This window comes from Tremella mesenterica, assembly GCF_000271645.1.
Source record: "Tremella mesenterica DSM 1558 unplaced genomic scaffold TREMEscaffold_5, whole genome shotgun sequence".
Lineage (NCBI taxonomy): Eukaryota > Fungi > Basidiomycota > Tremellomycetes > Tremellales > Tremellaceae > Tremella > Tremella mesenterica.
In genome coordinates this window covers 1,601,822-1,619,981 of record NW_006711229.1, presented here as the reverse complement: position 1 = coordinate 1,619,981, position 18,160 = coordinate 1,601,822, and the positions used below count along the sequence as shown (strand labels likewise).

The window sequence follows — 18,160 nt, the reverse complement described above, 5'->3', positions numbered from 1 at the left end:
TACTAGCCATCGTGGACTAACCAGGTCGTAACAAGGCGCCTACTTGGCTAACAGTAGTGATGTTATAAAAATCATTACAGATCACAAGAACTTAGAGTACTTCCAAAGCAAGCGACAACTAAATCGAAGGCAAATGAGATGGTTGGAAATATTGGGAGACTTCAACATAGAGATCACTTACCGACCAGGTAGCAAAAATGGGGGAGCAGATGCTCTGACAAGACGAGGAGATTATCATCCGGGAAGAGGGAGTAGCAAGGACCCGGATCTAAACAAAGGCAACTGGCTACAATTGCTACCGACACACGAACAAGTTGGACCGAATTCAATGGACTCAGAACACAAAGGACCAAGACACATAGTAAGAGGAGCAATCCGAGAAGACTCATTATTCGGACTCATCAAGAACGGACTGAAAGACTCAGAAGACATAGCAAACATACGACGACTAGGACTACAAATGACACAGATACATAGCACACAGGACACACAGAGCACACAGGACACACAGAGCACACAGGACACACAGAAGACACAGATTAGCAACGAGACACCAATAGTATCTTGGACACAAAGCGGATTACTCTTGTACAAAAACAGAGTAGTCATACCAGAAGGACAAGCAAGATTAGAAGTAATGAAAGCAAGACACGATTCGATATTAATAGGACACCCAGGAAGAGATAAAACCATCACCTTAGTCAAAGAGGATTATTACTGGCCACATTTGGACGAGTATATTGCGAAGTACGTAAAAGGATGTGAGATCTGTAACCGACATAAGACTCATCGACATCAACCGTATGGACATCTAGTCTCTTTACCAGTACCCACGCTCCCGTGGACAGATATCTCTATGGATATGGTGGGACCCCTACCAAAATCGACCGAGTTTGACGCGATACTAGTGATAGTCGATCGACTAACCAAGATGGCTAGATTTATTCCATGTACAACTGGACTAACAGCGAACAAAGTGGCCGACATCTACATCAAGGAGATCTTTTCAAAACATGGAGTACCTCGAACAATCGTATCAGATAGGGGAACTCAGTTTACAGCGGAAATTTGGAAGGAAATATGTCAGTTCCTGGGAATAAAGAACTTATACTCGACTGCGTATCACCCTCAAACAGATGGACAAACTGAGCGAGTAAATCAACAGATGGAAATCCTGCTCGGAATGTATGTAAACTACAACATGGACAATTGGGATCAACTTCTACCAATTGCTGAGTTCGCTTATAACTGTTCGCCACATAGTAGCCACGGTCTGTGTCCTTTTGAAGCCTGTTACGGCTATGTGCCACACTACGACATCCATTCGCATGATATTCGATCAAAGTCAAACAAGTTGGAGAAGAAATGGAGAGATATGGGAGAGTTGCATGCGACTGTTCAAGAACAGGTCAGGATGGCGAATGAAATTAGTGCAGAGTACTACAACAGGAGACACAAGAGCATACCAGAAGAATTCAGAAAGGGAGAACAGGTACTACTAAGTACGAAGTATCTTACGACGGAACGACCCAGTCGAAAACTAGAAGCAAAATACATTGGCCCCTTCAAGATCATAAGGAAAGTTGGAAAAAATGCTTTCGAATTAGATCTACCTCCATCAATGAAAGTGCACAATGTCTTCAATGTCACGCTGTTGGAACCATATCCTAAGGATATGATACCAGGTCGACAGATACCACCCCCACCGCCTGTAGTAATTAACGGCCAGGATGAATTCCATGTGGAAGCAATCGTGGACAGCAGAATTCGACGAGGAAAGGAAGAATTCAAGGTAAAATGGTTAGGATACACAGGAAATGCGGCCTATGACTGGGAACCACGAGAAAATGTAGAAGAGTTGGCCGTTTTTGGTGAATTTTTGGAAAAGAGGAAGAGGGACCCCAGAAGAAAGTGAGAATTCGATCAAGATCAACAAAACTGGGTCAGAAATAAATGCATACACAGGAAATATAGCTACAAATAGAGAGATATAAACACACTACTCAATGGAGGCGTTAGAATCGGCTCGGGGACGACGGGCCGAAGCGGGAATACGAATGACGTTGCGAGGAAGAGGAGTACGGGGAGAAGAGGAGGGACCGGCGACTGGCTGAGAGGAACTCAATCCTGTAGGATCACCAGTAGAGGTAAGATGATCCAGAGTTTCATCGGCAGAAGGAGGAGCGTAGTTGGCGGAAATAAGATGAAGGGATTTGTAAAGATCCAGATGTTGAGAAGGGAGAGGAAGGAGAAGGGAGGTAAAGAGATGGATGTAACCCGAAAGTTGGGTCAGACAGGCGGGTTGGTCATGGGCAGGAAGGGATCGATAACGGACCGAAGCCGCACAAAGTTCGTGCTCCAGTACAAAGGTAACCTTGGAAGTGACAGTTCTTGCTCCCACAACGATACCCTATACATCAACATCGACCAAGTTCGAAGGAAATAGACAGGTACCTCACGGAATTTGGACTCAGGATTGTTGGTCTTCACCGAACATTTCGAAGTACCCTTAGCAGAGCATTCACCACACACACCACCGACTGAATTGCATCAACATCGAACGAGTCGCAGCAAGAACTTACGAGGGCCAATACAACCAACACGAAAGTCTTCACCACCATCGAGACGACGTTGACAATCGGTACAGAGCTCACCCTCTAGCCGAACAACAGCACCATTTTTGTTGCGGAGGCGCCAACCTTGGGCCAAACGATCGAGCTAATGATTAGAATCGATGAAACTCAAGAGAATTCGAGGCTTACAGCATTCTTAAACCACTTTACAGTGGGCTTGATGGCGTTGGTTTCGCGGAAACGGCCCAGAGCTTCGTTCTTCAACGCGAGACGAACAGGGGAGAAGGTCATGCCGGCCCAAAGGGTAGCTAACAGGTCAGAAGCAAACAGAACTCGGTGGAATTCTCACCGATTTCGGAGTCTTTTCTATCCTCGAGCAACTTAACCAGTTCCTTGTTGACGGGAACCTTGCGAGGGGCGTGAAAGATGCCACCAAGCTCGTCGGGAACCTCCACAAGTTCGTCGGAAGCCTCAGAAGGAGGACCAGTAAGTTGCTTACCGGGAGAATTTGCATTTTCGACGACGGTAGGGTGTTCGGATTCAACGGATTTGGCGGGAGATAGGTTCTCACCAGTGGCAGATGGCCCAGCACCCCCTTCGAAGTCGAAATATTGCTCGATGACATGGTCATCAAGGAACGATTGTGCTTCGCGAGAAGGACCGGATTGATACTTCTCCTTAATGGTATCGAGAGCTCGTCGAGACGCATCAACCAATGGGGGTTGAGAGGAGGCGGCTTGGGAAGTAATTCTCATTCTTTTCGTTTGACGCATGAGAAGTTCGGGGTCGACGTCGGGTAAAGTTGCCAAGGTAGAGGCTCGAGTTTGACGGGAAGGAGTAGAAGAGGACAACTAGTCTCGTCAGCCAGCGAGAAATATGAGGAGATACATCGAATTCGAAAGGAATTGCTTACAGTACGCTTAGACATGCTCACAGACAGGTCAGAGTTGGAAGGATGCTCTAAGATATGAGTAAGATATGGATGGATAATGATAGATAAGTAAAAAGAGTGACAAACAAGAGGTAAAGAGAGAATGAGGAGGAAAGAAGAGAAAAAAGACGGGGAGGTAACTTGGTCAGTAATTTCTCGATCACATTGGAGGTCCGTGCGGGTGACGCGTTTTCATGGCAACCGTCACACTAGCGTGGGTATGATGTCAGGGCGCACCAAAGGTGTCTAAGAACAATCCATGTGCATCACCTGGTTACAGGGTTCAGGATCCTCGGCGAGGATCCTTGAGACAGGGGGGGAAACTTGTTACGGAGTAACAACGAATCGAGAGGACTCTATCGAGTTCGACGGATTAGGACAGAGAAGAGCGGGAGTTGGAGGCAGTGCTGCAGTAGGTAGGGACGGGTTTTCCCCTTTCGAGATTTCCCCACTGGGTTTGCTCAAAGCGGTTTTTCACCTGTCCGAGTATGTACGTAGACGCTTGCAGCAGGAAGGAGACGAGGACAAGGATAGCCGTAGACAGTATATAGTACAATCAGCAAAGTACCAACTTTGCTGATTCTTCAATATCATTCTTTGGCTACATCGATTGCAGAGGAGACACGATCCATTAGCACCAGAGCCCCTAGATTTCCACGAGACATCCATCGAGTTCGACCCAACCTGCGACCTAGTCGTCGTGTTTCCAGTACCGTTACAGCATGAGAGCAGAGGTGAAATATTAAAACACGGAAGTGGAGGTTGAACTTGTTTTGCGCAACAAGGAACACGTGATGGCATGATTCATGACAGGATGTTGGTGGAAATGTGTCACGAACCACATCGTAGCATCCCTGACAACCACCATCACCGACCCTCCTTTCACCATCACCAACTACCACCCGAACCACTGAGACCGACTACGGCGAAGTTACGAGAACCAAGAGGGTATTTGTCACGATAACCCCGCCTTAGCGGAGAACTACGGCGAAGTTAGGGAAAGGGAACCGAGGGAGAGCAGAACAGGGGAAGTTAGGTGAAGTTAGTCGAAGTGAGCGGAGTAGGGCATCGGGGATATGGCGAAGTATGGCGAAGTTGAACGAAGAGGACTGAGCGTGGGGCAGTGCGAGAGTTGAGGGACGTTCTATGAGAAGAGAGGAGCAGTGTAGATAGTTTACAGATTGCTGAACTTCTTCAGCGATCCTTGATTGTTGTCAGTAGCGAGAGATATATTCAGTAGCTACAACCGTCAAGTTAGGGAGAGCTACCACCGAGCAGTTCGACGCACTACGGCGAAGTTAGCCGCAGTTCATCGACGATCATCTTATCATTTACCACTCGACGTATCACTACGGCGAAGTTAGCCGTAGCTCCTCGACGAGTACCCTGTCCTAGTGAGACATCGACGCCCCACTACGACGTAGTTAGCCGAGGTTTGTCGACCGTCGGTCAGTAGAGAAGAAGAAACGACGATTGTGACAAAATGATGAGAGCTCTGCAGGAGTTGAAGACTGCTGACAACCAGAAGAGTGAAGCTCTGACAGAGATAGTGCAGGAACTTCGTCGAGGACAGCGGGGAGCTAGAGAAGGGTTGGCGACAACTTCGTCAACTCGAGCGCCGAAACCGAAGGATCCGGACGAATTCGATGGGTCAAGGGAGAAGCTCACTGGGTTCTTGACTCAGTGTTCGTTGGCGTTGAGTGTGATGAAAGATAGGTTCGAGAGCGAGGAACAGAGTGTTTTGTGGATGGTAGGGTTTTTGCGAGGGGTTGCACTGCTGGTGGTGCAGCCTCATCTACTTTCTACTCCTCTTCCTCCTTTCCTCTCAAAACGTTCTGAGTTCGCTGTGTGGATGAAAAAGAACTTCGGTGACCCAGATGAGAGGGGTACGGCTATCCGGGGGTTGAGGGAATTGAGACAGAAGCAAGGGAAGGCATCAGCGTACTTCGCTGAATTCCAAAAGTATATTGCTATATTGGGGTGGAGTGAGGAGGAGATGTTAGTGGCTCAGGCTATTAACGGATTGGACGAAGTTATGAAGGACGAGCTTTCCCGGAGAGAGGAGATCGGGACTATGGAAGAACTGAAGGCAGTGGTGATCAAATTGGATAATAGGATGACTGAGCGTTGGGTGGAGAGACAGGCTAATGGGCAGAAAACAAACTGGGGAAGAACGCCTAACTTCGTACAATCAACGGCGAAGTTATCGACGACACCCGCGAAGAATCCTGTGGGCTCGGTGCCGCTTCCTCCCCCAAGCCGGAGTAACTTAGTTACAGGATCACAGGTTTGGAAACAAGGGGATCCTCTTGCCCCTAGGCCAAGTTTCGAACAGAGAGAAAAGTGGAGGGCCGAACAAGCGTGCTTGGAGTGTGGGGGCCAAGGACACTATGTGAAGGATTGTCCTTTAGTAGCGGCTAAGGTAGCTCAAGGAAAGATGAATTCTCCGGAGATGTGGAAGAGCTCAAGGAATAGGGGAACAGGAGGGAATGCAGTGGTGGTGGGGGAACCGAGGCAGATGAATGCGGTAGCAGGAGAGGATGTGGATGAGGGAAAAGGTCTGGACCCGTCGGATTGAGAGAACGTCGGCGGGTCCATTTTTCTGTCCTCTCTGCTATTGTTCCTTCTGATATTAACAGGAAAGAGCTGACAGTAGCAGAACCATGTGTATACGAAGACGGACATTTCATCACGATACCCATCATTAATGCGAGACAACCAAAAACAAAAATCAACGTAAAAGGGGCCCAGGTGGTCGCCTTATGGGATTCAGGAGCGACTAGTTCATATATAAACCCAAAAACAGTGGAGGAGTTAGGATTGGAAGTTATAAGATACCCAGAGGAAGTACCTGTACGTATGTTCGATGGTTCAGAAAGTATCGGTGGCCCCATCACGAAGTTCGTTGAAACAGGGATCCGTGTGTCAATTGAGGACGAAGTTCGTATGATCCGGTTGGATGTCACGAAGTTGTGCAACGCAGAGGTGGTGATAGGATGGGAATGGATGAAGAAGGAGGGAGTGATCCTGGATGTTAGGAAGGAGGTGATAAAGATCCCGGGTACACAGAAAAGAGAGGAGGAGAAGTTAGGAGCAGTTTTTGGATTCAAGGAAGGGGAGACTTTAGGGCCTAGAGACTCGGCGTTGGAAGACGAACTTAGTGAGGAAGAACAAGAAGAACTGCTGGAGTTGGTACCTTCTGAGTACCATGGTGTAGTGGATCCAACCATCCCCTACATACTGATCAGTACCGAGCTACTAGATTCACTTCCAGACACCCCTACCCCTGTCTCTTGTCTGCCTATCATAGTCTATACAAGTGCTTATACGCACTTGCCTCAGTTACGCCTTCTTTACCTATAGTCTCTCCTGTCTCCTAGTATATAGTATTCACGCATAACGTGTCAAAGACGCAGATTCTGTCACGTCTTTCCTACGTCAAAAGTCAGCTCATTTATGCATATAAGCCGGGTCTGAGGGGGATCTCTGCCTCCATTGTCTTTCTTCTCCCATCCTCTTTCTTCTCACTTCTTCTTCTCCCTCCTTCTTCTCCTCCTTTTTCCTCCGTCCTCTCTCAGACCCTCTTTGGTTTCCTTGATACACTCTTTACTTACATCTGCTGACCTTTGATCATCACTGACTAGTATTACCCACATCACAGAGTTCCGATTCAGTATCCAGCCCTACGGGTAGGTTACATTTATTTATTTGTGGTGATCCTCACAAGCAGGATCATTACAGCATCCCAGAACGTCTCACTAGCCGCACGAACCTCGTCCCTCAGCCCTTGAGTACTGGGCCCAGCAACCGCAACACCAGTCAGATCCCGCTCCTTTCGCCCGATGGTATCATTGATCTCTCCCCAGAACTTCTGGCCGAAGATAGCGTGGCAACCAGTACGAAGGAGAAGTTCGTTCCATTGGAGGAGCAAACTATGAGTAGCAGGTCCAATATGAGAACTTTTCTTCGATAAGTTCCGGGTTAAAAGACAAATTTGGTTAAGGAAACGACGAATGATGACCCCTTGTACGTCCATCATGTCTGCTGCACGAAGAGCCACCACGGTCATAGCTGCTAACCGTTTCTCTGTTTTCAAATTGTCCAAGGTGAGGACTTCGACTAGCTCCTTGAGGTCCGCAATGATCTCCTCCGGTGTGGGGGGAGGAACTTCCTCGGACGACAACGACGACGAAGATGGCGTGGGTGACGGGCGAGGAGGTGAGGGAGGAGCAGGTACAACAAAAGCCCCGGGAACGATCAGCGATGAGGAGCGAAGGTCGACGACGGGAGGAGCGCGAGGAGGACGAGGACCATGAGGAGGGGGGGAAGGAGACAACTCCCATAGGGGAGCACCAGGGCAAGCGGTGCGGAAGGAGACCAAGGGAGGGAGAGGAGGAGGAAGACCGGGAAGTTTGTCCGACGATGAAGGAGATTCTGTCGCGAACACTGAACGACGAGCAGCGGGCGGCGGGCGAGCGACGGGCGAAGAACGAGAAGTTGTGGAGACGTTCCTCTGCTTAGCAGGGGAAGGGGGAAGGAAGGAGCAGACGCCGGATGTGCACGATGCACATCGTGTACCACGGTTGGTACCACAGGGACGAACACAGGGGAAGTTTGAGTGACGAGATTGTTCGTCACTGGAAGTTAGGATCTGTAACGCTTCTCTGAGAAAATTGAATTGCTCACCGGCAGCGTTCACACTCCTCACCCTTGGGAGCCAGCTCCCACCTTCCAGGTTGGGCCGCGAGGAGGGCCAAGAGACTGGCCGAAGTTCTTACCGTTCCCGAGCGGGGAACAGGCGAGGAAGATGGGGCTTCAACCCGTGCCCGTTTGCGAGCGGGGGTGGGCGAGGACAAAGCGGACGAAGAGGAAGAGGACACCGATATTGGTGAAGAATTTTGTCGATGTCTCTTCCTAGGAGACCGAAGGATGGAAGATTTTCTTGTTAAACTCGCCTCTTTTGAGGGAGTTTTTCTCTTTGCCGGGGTAGAGGACGGACCGGCGACGGGAGCGGGAGGCGCGGATGACGAGGAAGACACCGACAGCGAAGGGAGAGCAGCCGAGAGAGAAGAGAGGCGAAGGCCAGCCGAGCTGGCAAGGCGGCGGACGAAGGACGAAGGGGGAGCAGGAGGGGGAGACTGAACCCGGAACACTAACATCAGCCATGACACAAAAGTTCTCGACAAAATTCTCGGGCAATTCGAACTCACTGCTTCAAGTCCTTCGGGCAACGTTGGAAGGAGGAGATTTGACGAGTTTTCGAGGGGTAGACGGGGCCATGGTGGGTGTGAAAAGATAAATTTAGTGGAAGAGTGGGATTAGATGTAAGAAGAGAGTTTTAAAATTGAAGAAGTTAGGGGGGAAGTTCGTCAACTTACAGAGTATAAGGGGAAATCCGTTGCTGTTGACAACAGATAAGGGTGTTCCCGTTGTCAACATCGTGTTTCATGGAGACCGGGATACCACGAAGATCCCTGGATACGAGAGAAATTTTCAGGCTAAGGAGTTTTGTACTTACATTCGTGGATACTACGCTCACGGACAGATTATTGCTTCTCATTCCCCATACATGAAATTCTTCTGTCATTGTCATATCTTCTTGTTACATACAAATTTCCCCCTCGTTTTTTCAATTTCGAGGAGGCAAGTTACGATGTTTGGTACACGGCGATCTTGTTGTGAGGACAGCGGCGTAGCCAAAGGAGGTTTCAGATGTTCCTGGAATTTCATTACGGGAATTACATTATCAGGAAGTTGGCCTTCAGGAGAAGAGTGAGACCCGAACTTCATGCTGAGTTGTTTTGTTCTTTTTGGCGTTGATTTTCGCTCACGAGGACGTTTACGCTCAAGGAGGGGGCGACTGTCACGCGGTGCCACGTGACATCATCTTTTTCCCTTCAACGAGGTTCCTTGGGACATCAGTTCGCCATCAACGATCCAGTTCTCATGAACTTCACCACCCAGGAGGGTATTAGGAGGCTAGCTTCGTCGAGGACGAAGTTAGTCACGTAGGAAGTTAGGGAGATACAAGGTTAGAGAGATACGAGGTTAGAGAGATACGAGATTAGGGAGGTACGAAGTTAGGGAGGCACGAACTTCGTCGGGGGCGAAGTTTGTGAGGCACGAAGCTCGGGACTTCGCGTTGAACGAAGTTCTGCGTTGAAGAAGTTAGGGAAGGACGAAGTACTTAAGGGCCGAAGTTCCCAGAGATCTTTGACGATCTCTGGTTGTTGTCTTAGTGATAGAAGTTAGTAAAGTACGAATTTATTACACCCAGAAGTTATTGTCACCTGTTTCATATTCCAAACGATGAGGTTGTTAAAGGTCGAAGCCCACGAAGTTATTGGCCGTCAGTCCTAGGAAGTTAACAAAGAAACCACCCTGTGACAGCAACCTTGATTGAGGTCTCACCGATGCCTCCTCTCCCTTGTCTCTGGTGGTGAGGGTGATAGAATCTTCTGAGTTCTGGTCCATTGGGTGTGTTGAATTTGAATCTTGTTCTACACGAGGTTGCCAATCTGCGCTTGATGGTCTCTCTATGGGTGTAGATAAGGACTTTACTACCTCTTGTCTTATCTCCTCAGACAGATCTCCTGCACTTTGCTCAAGTGGGTCTCTTGCTGTTGGATTTCCTCATATGAGAGCAGGACTGATGATGTCTGTCCTGTGGGGGCTGTTTTTGCCACCTTTGTCTCCAGGAAAGAAGGAGGAATGTCGCTTGATATGGTGTCAGCTGTTGTCACAATCACCGTTTCTTCTCCTCTGCTGACCGACGGTCGACAAACCTCGGCTAACTCTGTCGTAGTGGGGTGTCGATGTCTCACTAGGACAGGGTACTCGTCGGGGAACTACGGCTAACTTCGTCGTAATAAAACGTCGAGTGGTAAATGATAAAGTGATCGTCGATGAACTGCGGCTAACTTCACCGTAGTGCGTCGAACTGCTCGGTGGTAGCTCTCCCTAACTCGATGGTTGTAGCTACTGAATATATCGCTCGCTACTGACAACAATCAAGGATCGCTGAAGAAGTTCAGCAATCTGTAAACTATCTATACTTCCCCCCTCTTCTCATAGAACGTCCCTCAACTCCTGCACAGCCTCGCGCTCAGTCCTCTTCGTTCAACTTCGCCGTACCTCGCCATATCCCCGATATCCTACTCCGCCTACTTCGGCTAACTTTGCCTAACTTCCCTTACTCCGCTCTCCCTCGGTTTCCTTCCCCTAACTTCGCCGTAGTTCTCAATAATCCCTAGGTTCGCGTAACTTCGTCGTAGTTGGTCTCAGTGGTTCGGGATGGTGGTGAAAGGAGGGTCGGTGATGGTAGTTGTCAGGGATGTCACGACAAGGTTTGTGACAGCCGTCAAGGACATATCTCTAGCCCATACGTCATCCAGCGTGACTGTAACCAACCCCTTAGGAGACTTACTGAGGGCCTTTGCTATGGCCGCTTCGGGCGACCACCATATAGCCTCCTGTGTGGTCTGAAAGTCATTACAAGCTTGACTAGTCATCACATTTGGAAGATGATGAGTGTAGTGTCACGGGGGGTGGGCTTGTCACGAAGGACAACAGAATACAGGGCTGTAACCTGAGAATGGGACTATGACCCAATGAAGTCTCTGGCTCGTCGAGAGAGTAACTGTCACGGCCGTCGAACAACTATTTTCTAACAGACCGACGGTCGACGAACCTCGGCTAACTTGGTCCTTCTAAATCGATGTCTCACCCAACTGGGAGGGCGCAGACGTCGAAAGGGGGGGGGGGGTAACTACGGCGTACTTCGGCGTAGTTACTCTAACCGGGGTTTTATTCTATTGATGGCGATGTATCTCGATTTGTAAATAGCTATCTCTATCTATCTTTCACTACTGACAACAATCAAGGATCGCTGAAGAACTTCAGCGATCTTCTCAGCTAATATAATCTACTCCTCCTAGACGTTCATCCAACCCTCTCGCGCTTTGACGTACTTCAACGTACTTCGTCCAACTTCCCCGAGCCCTCGGCCATCCTCTTCCTCCTTCGACTAACTCCGCCTAACATCGCCGCACTTCTGCTCCCATTGTCCCTACTTAGCCTAACCCCGTCTAACTTCGCCGTACGTCTGCTCCCATTGTCCCTACTTAGCCTAACTCCGTCTAACTTCGCCGTACTTCTGCTCCCATTGTCCCTACTTAGCCTAACCCCGTCTAACTTCGCCGTACTTCTGCTCCCATTGTCCCTACTTAGCCTAACTCCGTCTAACTTCGCCGTACTTCTGCTCCCATTGTCCCTACTTAGCCTAACTCCGTCTAACTTCGCCGTACTTCTGCTCCCATTGTCCCTACTTAGCCTAACTCCGTCTAACTTCGCCGTACTTCTGCTCCCATTGTCCCTACTTAGCCTAACTCCGTCTAACTTCGCCGTACTTGGTCTCAGAAGTCCTGAGTTACGTGTAGAGTAAAGAGGCATAGGCGTGATGGGGTTTTGATGGCCAAAGGAGGGTCATTGTTGGTGGAGTAATCGAGGTGTCACGACGTAGTTCGTGATAGTAACAGAGATGACGGAGGATGAAGTGATGACGTCGAGGAGAACAGGGATAGCAAGGACTAGAAGTGTTGGGCTTGGACCAACTGTGTTTGACAAATAAAGAGGAGATTCATAACTGAAGAAACTACTGAAAAGTACAAGTTTATATAGACTAAAGCTAGTTACCGTCTGCGAGTACCGTTTGTCACCTTTGACCACCTGTAGCTACCTGTCACGGCCGTCGAGCAACTTCTTCCTTATAGACCGACGGTCGACGAACCTCGGCTAACTTCACGCTTCTGAGTCGATCTGTAATTACCATCTGTACTGTCCTTATCAATCCTGATTAATTATGAGTCACTATTACTTTGAGTCCATACTTCTTCTGAGTCATGATTACTGATTCATGACATGTAGAACACGATGGTGGCAAAATGATCATTTCTATGTGAACCTTGGGTGCTTATAAGAACTCAATATTTATGCTCAGCTGAGGCTCTCTTTTCATACCCATGTTGAAAAGAGACGATGAAGGGAGGGTACGACGAGGCGGTGCGAGGGTTCGATGGGGTAAGTTCCGTGCGATCGGTCGCCGTGGATGACCGTTGTGCCACGAACGAGAGGGTTGCCACATCTGTTTTAGGAGCCACGTGGCCGTCCCCACCCAAACGTCGTCCCACCCATCCTAATTTTCAGCATCGTACCATTCCCAACCTGCTCCGTCACCATCCCCTCTCTACAAAGTAGATCTCGTCCTGCGCCTCTCTTTCATCTCTCACCGTAATCTGATCCTTGACCGCGTATATCATCGTCAGTCTCACCGTCATCATATCCTCCCCGTCCCTCTCGACTTTTTTCCTCTTTCCGGAAAGTCCGGCGGTAGTGTTTTATAGTCCGCTGACCTGCAGATGGGTGTCGAAACTCGATCCGCAGCTCGCGTCAGCAACTATACAAAGTTTTGGCACAAAAGTTCCAAAGATGACAACGAGGCTCATCGTTCTGGGAGGTTGGAAAAGTATACCGACCTGGTCAATGGTCAGTGCGCAATGAACCGCTTTGGACGTAGCTCATGTGTCGCAGGTTACTACGACGGCGCTACAGAGTTGTACGAGTTTGGTTGGGGTGGGTGGTCCCTTGCTGTAACGCCGTTGCGGAGTACTGACGATCAGGTGAATCGTTTCACTTCTGTCGTTTTTATAAGGGCGAGGCATTTATCCAAGCTGTGAGTCATTAAATCTTGGGCCGAGACATCATCTTACCACAGCTCGCCCGTCATGAACATTACCTCGCTTCCCTCCTCAACCTACGTCCAGGAATGAAAGTTCTTGACGTTGGGTGCGGCGTCGGTGGACCAGCAAGAGAGATGGCTCGATTCTCGGATGCAACAATCGTCGGTGTCAACAACAACCAATATCAGGTGGACCGCGCAAGGAGAAAAACAGCCCGAGCAGCATTGTCAGACCGGGTCTCGTTTGTCAAGGGTGATTTCATGAAATTGAGCGAGCAATTTGGGGAGGCGAGCTTTGACGCGAGTTAGTCGACTTGAGTGAAAACATGAGATCAGGCCGCTTATCAACAGTCTATGCCATCGAAGCTACTTGTCATGCACCGACTTTTGAAGGCATTTACGGAGAGATTTACAAGTGTTTGAAGCCTGGTGGTCTGGTGAGCTCTCGACCGTTTAAGGCGTTCTTTCTCTACTAACGAGTAGTTTGGTGTTTACGAATGGTGTATGACTGATGCGTGGGACCCATCTATTCCAGAGCACAAAGAAATCGCCCATGGCATAGAGGTCAGTGATTATAAGCTATGGTCTGAGTTATACTCATCTATCAGATTGGTGATGGTATCGCAGAGATGCGTACCCTGGCCGCGGCCCGAAAAGCTTTGAAGGCAGTAGGCTTCGAGATACTTCACGAGGAAGACCTAGCCGACCGTTCGTTTTCTTGTAGACCGTCCAAGTGAGAAAAGCTGACCGGAAGGTCCGGACCCCGTACCGTGGTACTATCCCCTGGAAGGTGACATCCTTAAATCACAGACCCTCTGGGACAGTGAGTATCAAATCCTCCGCGAGCGCAGTGTAACAATGGCGCTGACGAAACAGTCTTCACCGTGATGAGGATGACGACAGTCGGAAAATTCTTCACCCAGAATGCTGTTTGGGGCTTAGAGAAAGTGGGGCTCGTGCCCAAAGGGACGTATGATGTCGGGGAGAGTTTGAAGATAGCGGCGAAATATTTGGTAGCTGGAGGACAGAAGAAGTTGTTTACTCCCATGGCACTTTGGATCGTGAGAAAGGTATGTTTCCGGAAAACCGATCGACGTCTCGTGTTGATCACATAGCCCGGCAATTGAGCGGAATGTCTGTTTTGGACCAGGACGATCGCAATGAGTCAATTTCAAATACCCCAGAGAGAGAGATACCGGAAGCGGACAGAATGCACCTTTTGACAGGCTTTGCGCCTCAATGTACGAGAAAGCCGGCAGGTGAGGAAACGATCGCAACGCGCAACCCTGGCCGGTGGGCAGATTCTGAATCATCTCTGCAAAACTGGTTTAAAGTGGTTGCCATCTATGCCATTTAACGTAACTCACGTGTAAACAGAGATTTCCGGTCATTTCATAAACATCTGATTTAGGATGTTGACATTGCTCTTGTCGCTCTATGCTAAATCGTTCTAAATAGCAGGTTTTCTAGATCATATCAAAAGCCTTTAGCCACTCCCGCGTTCGATTTCAGCGCCTAAGAAACCGTGAGTTGTGTGTCCATCAATGTTCTAGTCTCTTCTGACACCTCAGCCTCAGCACATTGCCCACTGAAATACCCCTCAATTGATCTCTCATCCTCCATATACTCGACGGACGCGTCCAACCCGCGTCATGTCCATCTCACCCTCAATATCCTCCCCTTCCCTGTATTCCGCTCGATCACCTTGTCGACCTAACGATACCCCTGGTTCAAGGCTTCTTCGCGTATTCACAGAATCCGAATATGGTCACGGTTCTGAAGGTGCAGACACTCCTCGCTACACTCGCCGCACTGAATCTCCTCTCTCCTTCCTCGCTCACAGACCTGATTCTCGATACGATTCTCCACGAGCGAAAGAATCTCAACCCCCTGTAGTCATCAACGACCTCACTGCTTCCACCCCTACAGCGATACCCTCTGCGGAAGAAGAAGAGGACGACGTCTATGCTGACCAGGAAGAAGATGATATAGTTAAAAATTATAGGCGCTGTTCTCTCCTTGCCGGTCCTCGAGTGACAAAGTATGGTGATATGGAATGGGAAGAATTAGGGGCATTGCCCACTGTCACTGTTCAACCACAATTGTCCGTCAAGCGGAAGCTCAAATCGAAAAGACCAAGCACCACTGCTCGTATTCTTAACAGGTTCGGATCGACTTCCCCTGCACCACCAACAAAAGTGGCTTCTTCCACACCATCCCAAAACACCTCCATTCCGAATAATAACCATTCTGTCATTTCGAACGCCCGTCGTAACCTCTCTTCACTTCTCGGAGGCGGTTCCATGGGAGGAAGTAAGACGTCTTTACATCCTCCCAATACTGGTAGCCTCACGACTCACAGTGATGCTAGTGTAGGTTCTGTGGATTCTCTGGCATCCACCATCACCGGATCATCAAGTAGCGCACTTGGCAATAGTTTCTTACCAGCTTCTTCATCCACGGGTTCTGGCGACTCTGGCAGTTCTGGTCAGACGGTCAGTACGAGTGTTTCGGACCAACAACGATTAACGACTCCTAAACATCCTTCTGTATTGCCGATCATGCCCACTTATGGTCCCATGCTTGGTCTTGGTCTAGGATCAGGAATAGGGTTAGGTCTCAGTATCGAAACTACGCCGACTGGCAAACGATCCTCTATCGACACACAATCTAAAGAAGAGACCCCGAGATATAAATCAGCCTACAGTGGGGTGTATCCTGAATATTGCGATGGACAAGGAGTGAATGACACGTCTAATGGAGATACGGGATTTCTGGATGGATCTCTTTTCGGAACTACCAAACCTCGTACTCCGAGAGAAGGACAAACACCTCGAATTTCCGATACGGTTTCTCTCTCCGTATCGAATCAACTGGATTTACAAACAGATAATCTGGTAGGAGTTGGAGTAGGGACCACAGGAGCTATTCGACTTATTTCTCTTGATGACGCTAGGAAACAACAAAAACGTGATTACGAACCTTCTTCCATTCAATCTCGTTCTCCATCCATCCCTTCGGTACATTCAACTAGTAGTCCTGTCAAGATCGAAACCTCCTCCACATCCTCACAACTCATCCGTCCACAACAAGGTGTATATCTTTCCAGAGGAGATAGTTACTATTCCATGAACAACTCTCGAACTTCATTCACAATCGATCCAAACCCTCTTACCCGCTCTTCAGAAGGTAACAACGATTCTAATACTTCTCGTCGAAATCATCGTGAACGTGAACGTCCTTCACTAGCTACAGTTCGTTTAAGGGGTGACGAAATTCGATCCAACACAGCTTTATGTGTAATGAGCGAATATAACGCCAGTGTTTCTCAACTTCATCTTCCATCAAGTACCAACTCAACAACTTCCAGTTCTATGCCTGAAAAATTCTTAAAGGGAAAGAAAAGTATAATGAAATTTCTAAAGTCTGCAGCGGCAGTTGCGGCACCTCCTAAGATGCCTGCGTATGACCCTTCTGCTTATCTTTTAGGAGGAGAAACATTACCTCCTACATCAGTTGTGGGGGTCAATGCAAATGGAAACAAGTCGAACGTTTCTTTGAGTTTGTTAGTAGCTTTGGGGAAATCAAGTGCGGACATTTCTAGAAAATCCTTTTCTTCAGATGTATCGAAAGAAGAAAAAAGGTTGAGATCGAATAGGAAACAACGTGAAACTCAAGGTGTCATTATTATTGATCGATCTCCAAACCACGCTCAATCCGTTCAGAGTGTCCCTTCCAACTCTCAATCTCAATCTCAATCTCAATCTAACTCTCAATTACAAATACAATCTCAACTTCGTAGATCTACTTCTTCCACCAGACATACCGACAACGAACAATCACTCAGATCACCAAGATCTAGAATATCAACAGAATCAGAGGAAGGATCAGAAAGTACTTTGGAATCAAAATGGGAAATCAGAACTACAAACTTATTGCCCAGGTTGGAACTACGACCAGTATCGATGTTATTCTCCAGTGGTTTACCTCCTGACCTCCTTTCCTCTGACTCCGAGCTATCATCCACATCGACACAATCGACCGTTCTTCAAACTGAATCGACAATCGACCGATTAGGTTCAGGTTCAGGTCCAGGATTGGGACTGGGGTTAGGTATAGATTTCGGACCAAAATCGCCTGCTGGATCTTACACTTCTTCATCACCTTTACCGGGATTATCACCATCTACAGCCTCTACCAGGGGTACAATTCCGCCTAATCCCATGGACGCCGCTATAGGTTTGGGTATGGATATAGGGGAAGATAGAAGAGCTAGAAGTGTTTCACCTGCTCCTACTGCCTTATCATCATATACCGACAAGAGTGGGGACCGATCAACGGTCGAAAAGTCAGAAGCCGAGTTGTTAGCTAGAACTATAAGGGCTGAGTTGTTGAATGCGAGGAAAATGTGGTTGGTTCAAATATCAGAATTACAAGCTCAGGTAAGGGAATTGAAGTTGGATCTGGAGAAAAAGGATGAGGTGGAGAAAGGTGGAAAGAAATGTGAGACTTGTGGATGTGAATGTGGGAAGAGATTGGGAGTGGACGGGGCGATTTCAGGTATTGGAAATAGTATTGGCAATGTGGGGAGCGCTGGGAGTGGAAGAGAGGAAGGGGTAAGAGGTGGTGGGAATGGAAGGGATACAGGTAAAGGGACGGGGGTGATGGATCGTGGAAGAGCTAAGACTGGTGGTGCAAGAGGTGTTTTCGGATCGGGGAGTTTATATGAGCGGGAGTGAGTGAATCACTACGCTTGGCAAGGTGAATATGAATTACCACGTCAAGGAAAGTCGGGAATAAGCAGGAAAGGACAAAAGCATCTCCTGAGGCAGAGATAATAGGATGAAAAGAGGTTGCGGATGTTATAGAAATCATTACAGACTCTCAAGGACATTTCAGATTATCAGAAAGAATTCAAAG

At 48.4% G+C, this 18,160-nt stretch overlaps 5 protein-coding genes across 5 annotated transcripts; 4 read left to right on the top strand and 1 right to left on the bottom strand.

Annotated features, from left to right (window-relative positions):
- Nucleotides 1-2,289: 2,289 nt before the first annotated feature.
- On the bottom strand, nucleotides 2,290-3,501 carry TREMEDRAFT_62580 (uncharacterized protein; the record flags this gene model as incomplete). The annotated part of the gene is made up of 5 exons (XM_007004711.1): nucleotides 2,290-2,540; nucleotides 2,583-2,718; nucleotides 2,763-2,881; nucleotides 2,923-3,424; nucleotides 3,487-3,501. The coding sequence occupies 5 exons, from the start codon at nucleotides 3,499-3,501 to the stop codon at nucleotides 2,290-2,292; spliced, it is 1,023 nt and encodes a 340-aa protein (XP_007004773.1).
- A 2,440-nt stretch (nucleotides 3,502-5,941) lies between these two features.
- TREMEDRAFT_62579 (uncharacterized protein) lies at nucleotides 5,942-8,646 on the top strand (the record flags this gene model as incomplete). Its single annotated transcript, XM_007004710.1, has 6 exons — nucleotides 5,942-6,062; nucleotides 6,164-6,720; nucleotides 7,166-7,449; nucleotides 7,559-7,722; nucleotides 7,825-8,090; nucleotides 8,197-8,646. The coding sequence occupies 6 exons, from the start codon at nucleotides 5,942-5,944 to the stop codon at nucleotides 8,644-8,646; spliced, it is 1,842 nt and encodes a 613-aa protein (XP_007004772.1).
- A 1,167-nt stretch (nucleotides 8,647-9,813) lies between these two features.
- On the top strand, nucleotides 9,814-10,989 carry TREMEDRAFT_62578 (uncharacterized protein; the record flags this gene model as incomplete). Its single annotated transcript, XM_007004709.1, has 3 exons — nucleotides 9,814-9,853; nucleotides 9,909-9,981; nucleotides 10,779-10,989. The coding sequence occupies 3 exons, from the start codon at nucleotides 9,814-9,816 to the stop codon at nucleotides 10,987-10,989; spliced, it is 324 nt and encodes a 107-aa protein (XP_007004771.1).
- Nucleotides 10,990-12,723: 1,734 nt separating this feature from the next.
- TREMEDRAFT_44172 (uncharacterized protein) lies at nucleotides 12,724-14,472 on the top strand. Its single transcript, XM_007004483.1, has 11 exons — nucleotides 12,724-12,822; nucleotides 12,921-13,047; nucleotides 13,093-13,134; nucleotides 13,182-13,234; nucleotides 13,277-13,544; nucleotides 13,592-13,677; nucleotides 13,724-13,804; nucleotides 13,849-13,948; nucleotides 13,995-14,063; nucleotides 14,117-14,310; nucleotides 14,356-14,472. The coding sequence occupies exons 2-11, from the start codon at nucleotides 12,921-12,923 to the stop codon at nucleotides 14,365-14,367; spliced, it is 1,032 nt and encodes a 343-aa protein (XP_007004545.1). The 5' UTR covers nucleotides 12,724-12,822; the 3' UTR covers nucleotides 14,368-14,472.
- A 420-nt stretch (nucleotides 14,473-14,892) lies between these two features.
- Nucleotides 14,893-17,979, top strand: TREMEDRAFT_62576 (uncharacterized protein; the record flags this gene model as incomplete). The annotated part of the gene is made up of 1 exon (XM_007004708.1): nucleotides 14,893-17,979. The coding sequence occupies one exon, from the start codon at nucleotides 14,893-14,895 to the stop codon at nucleotides 17,977-17,979; it is 3,087 nt and encodes a 1,028-aa protein (XP_007004770.1).
- Nucleotides 17,980-18,160: the final 181 nt, after the last annotated feature.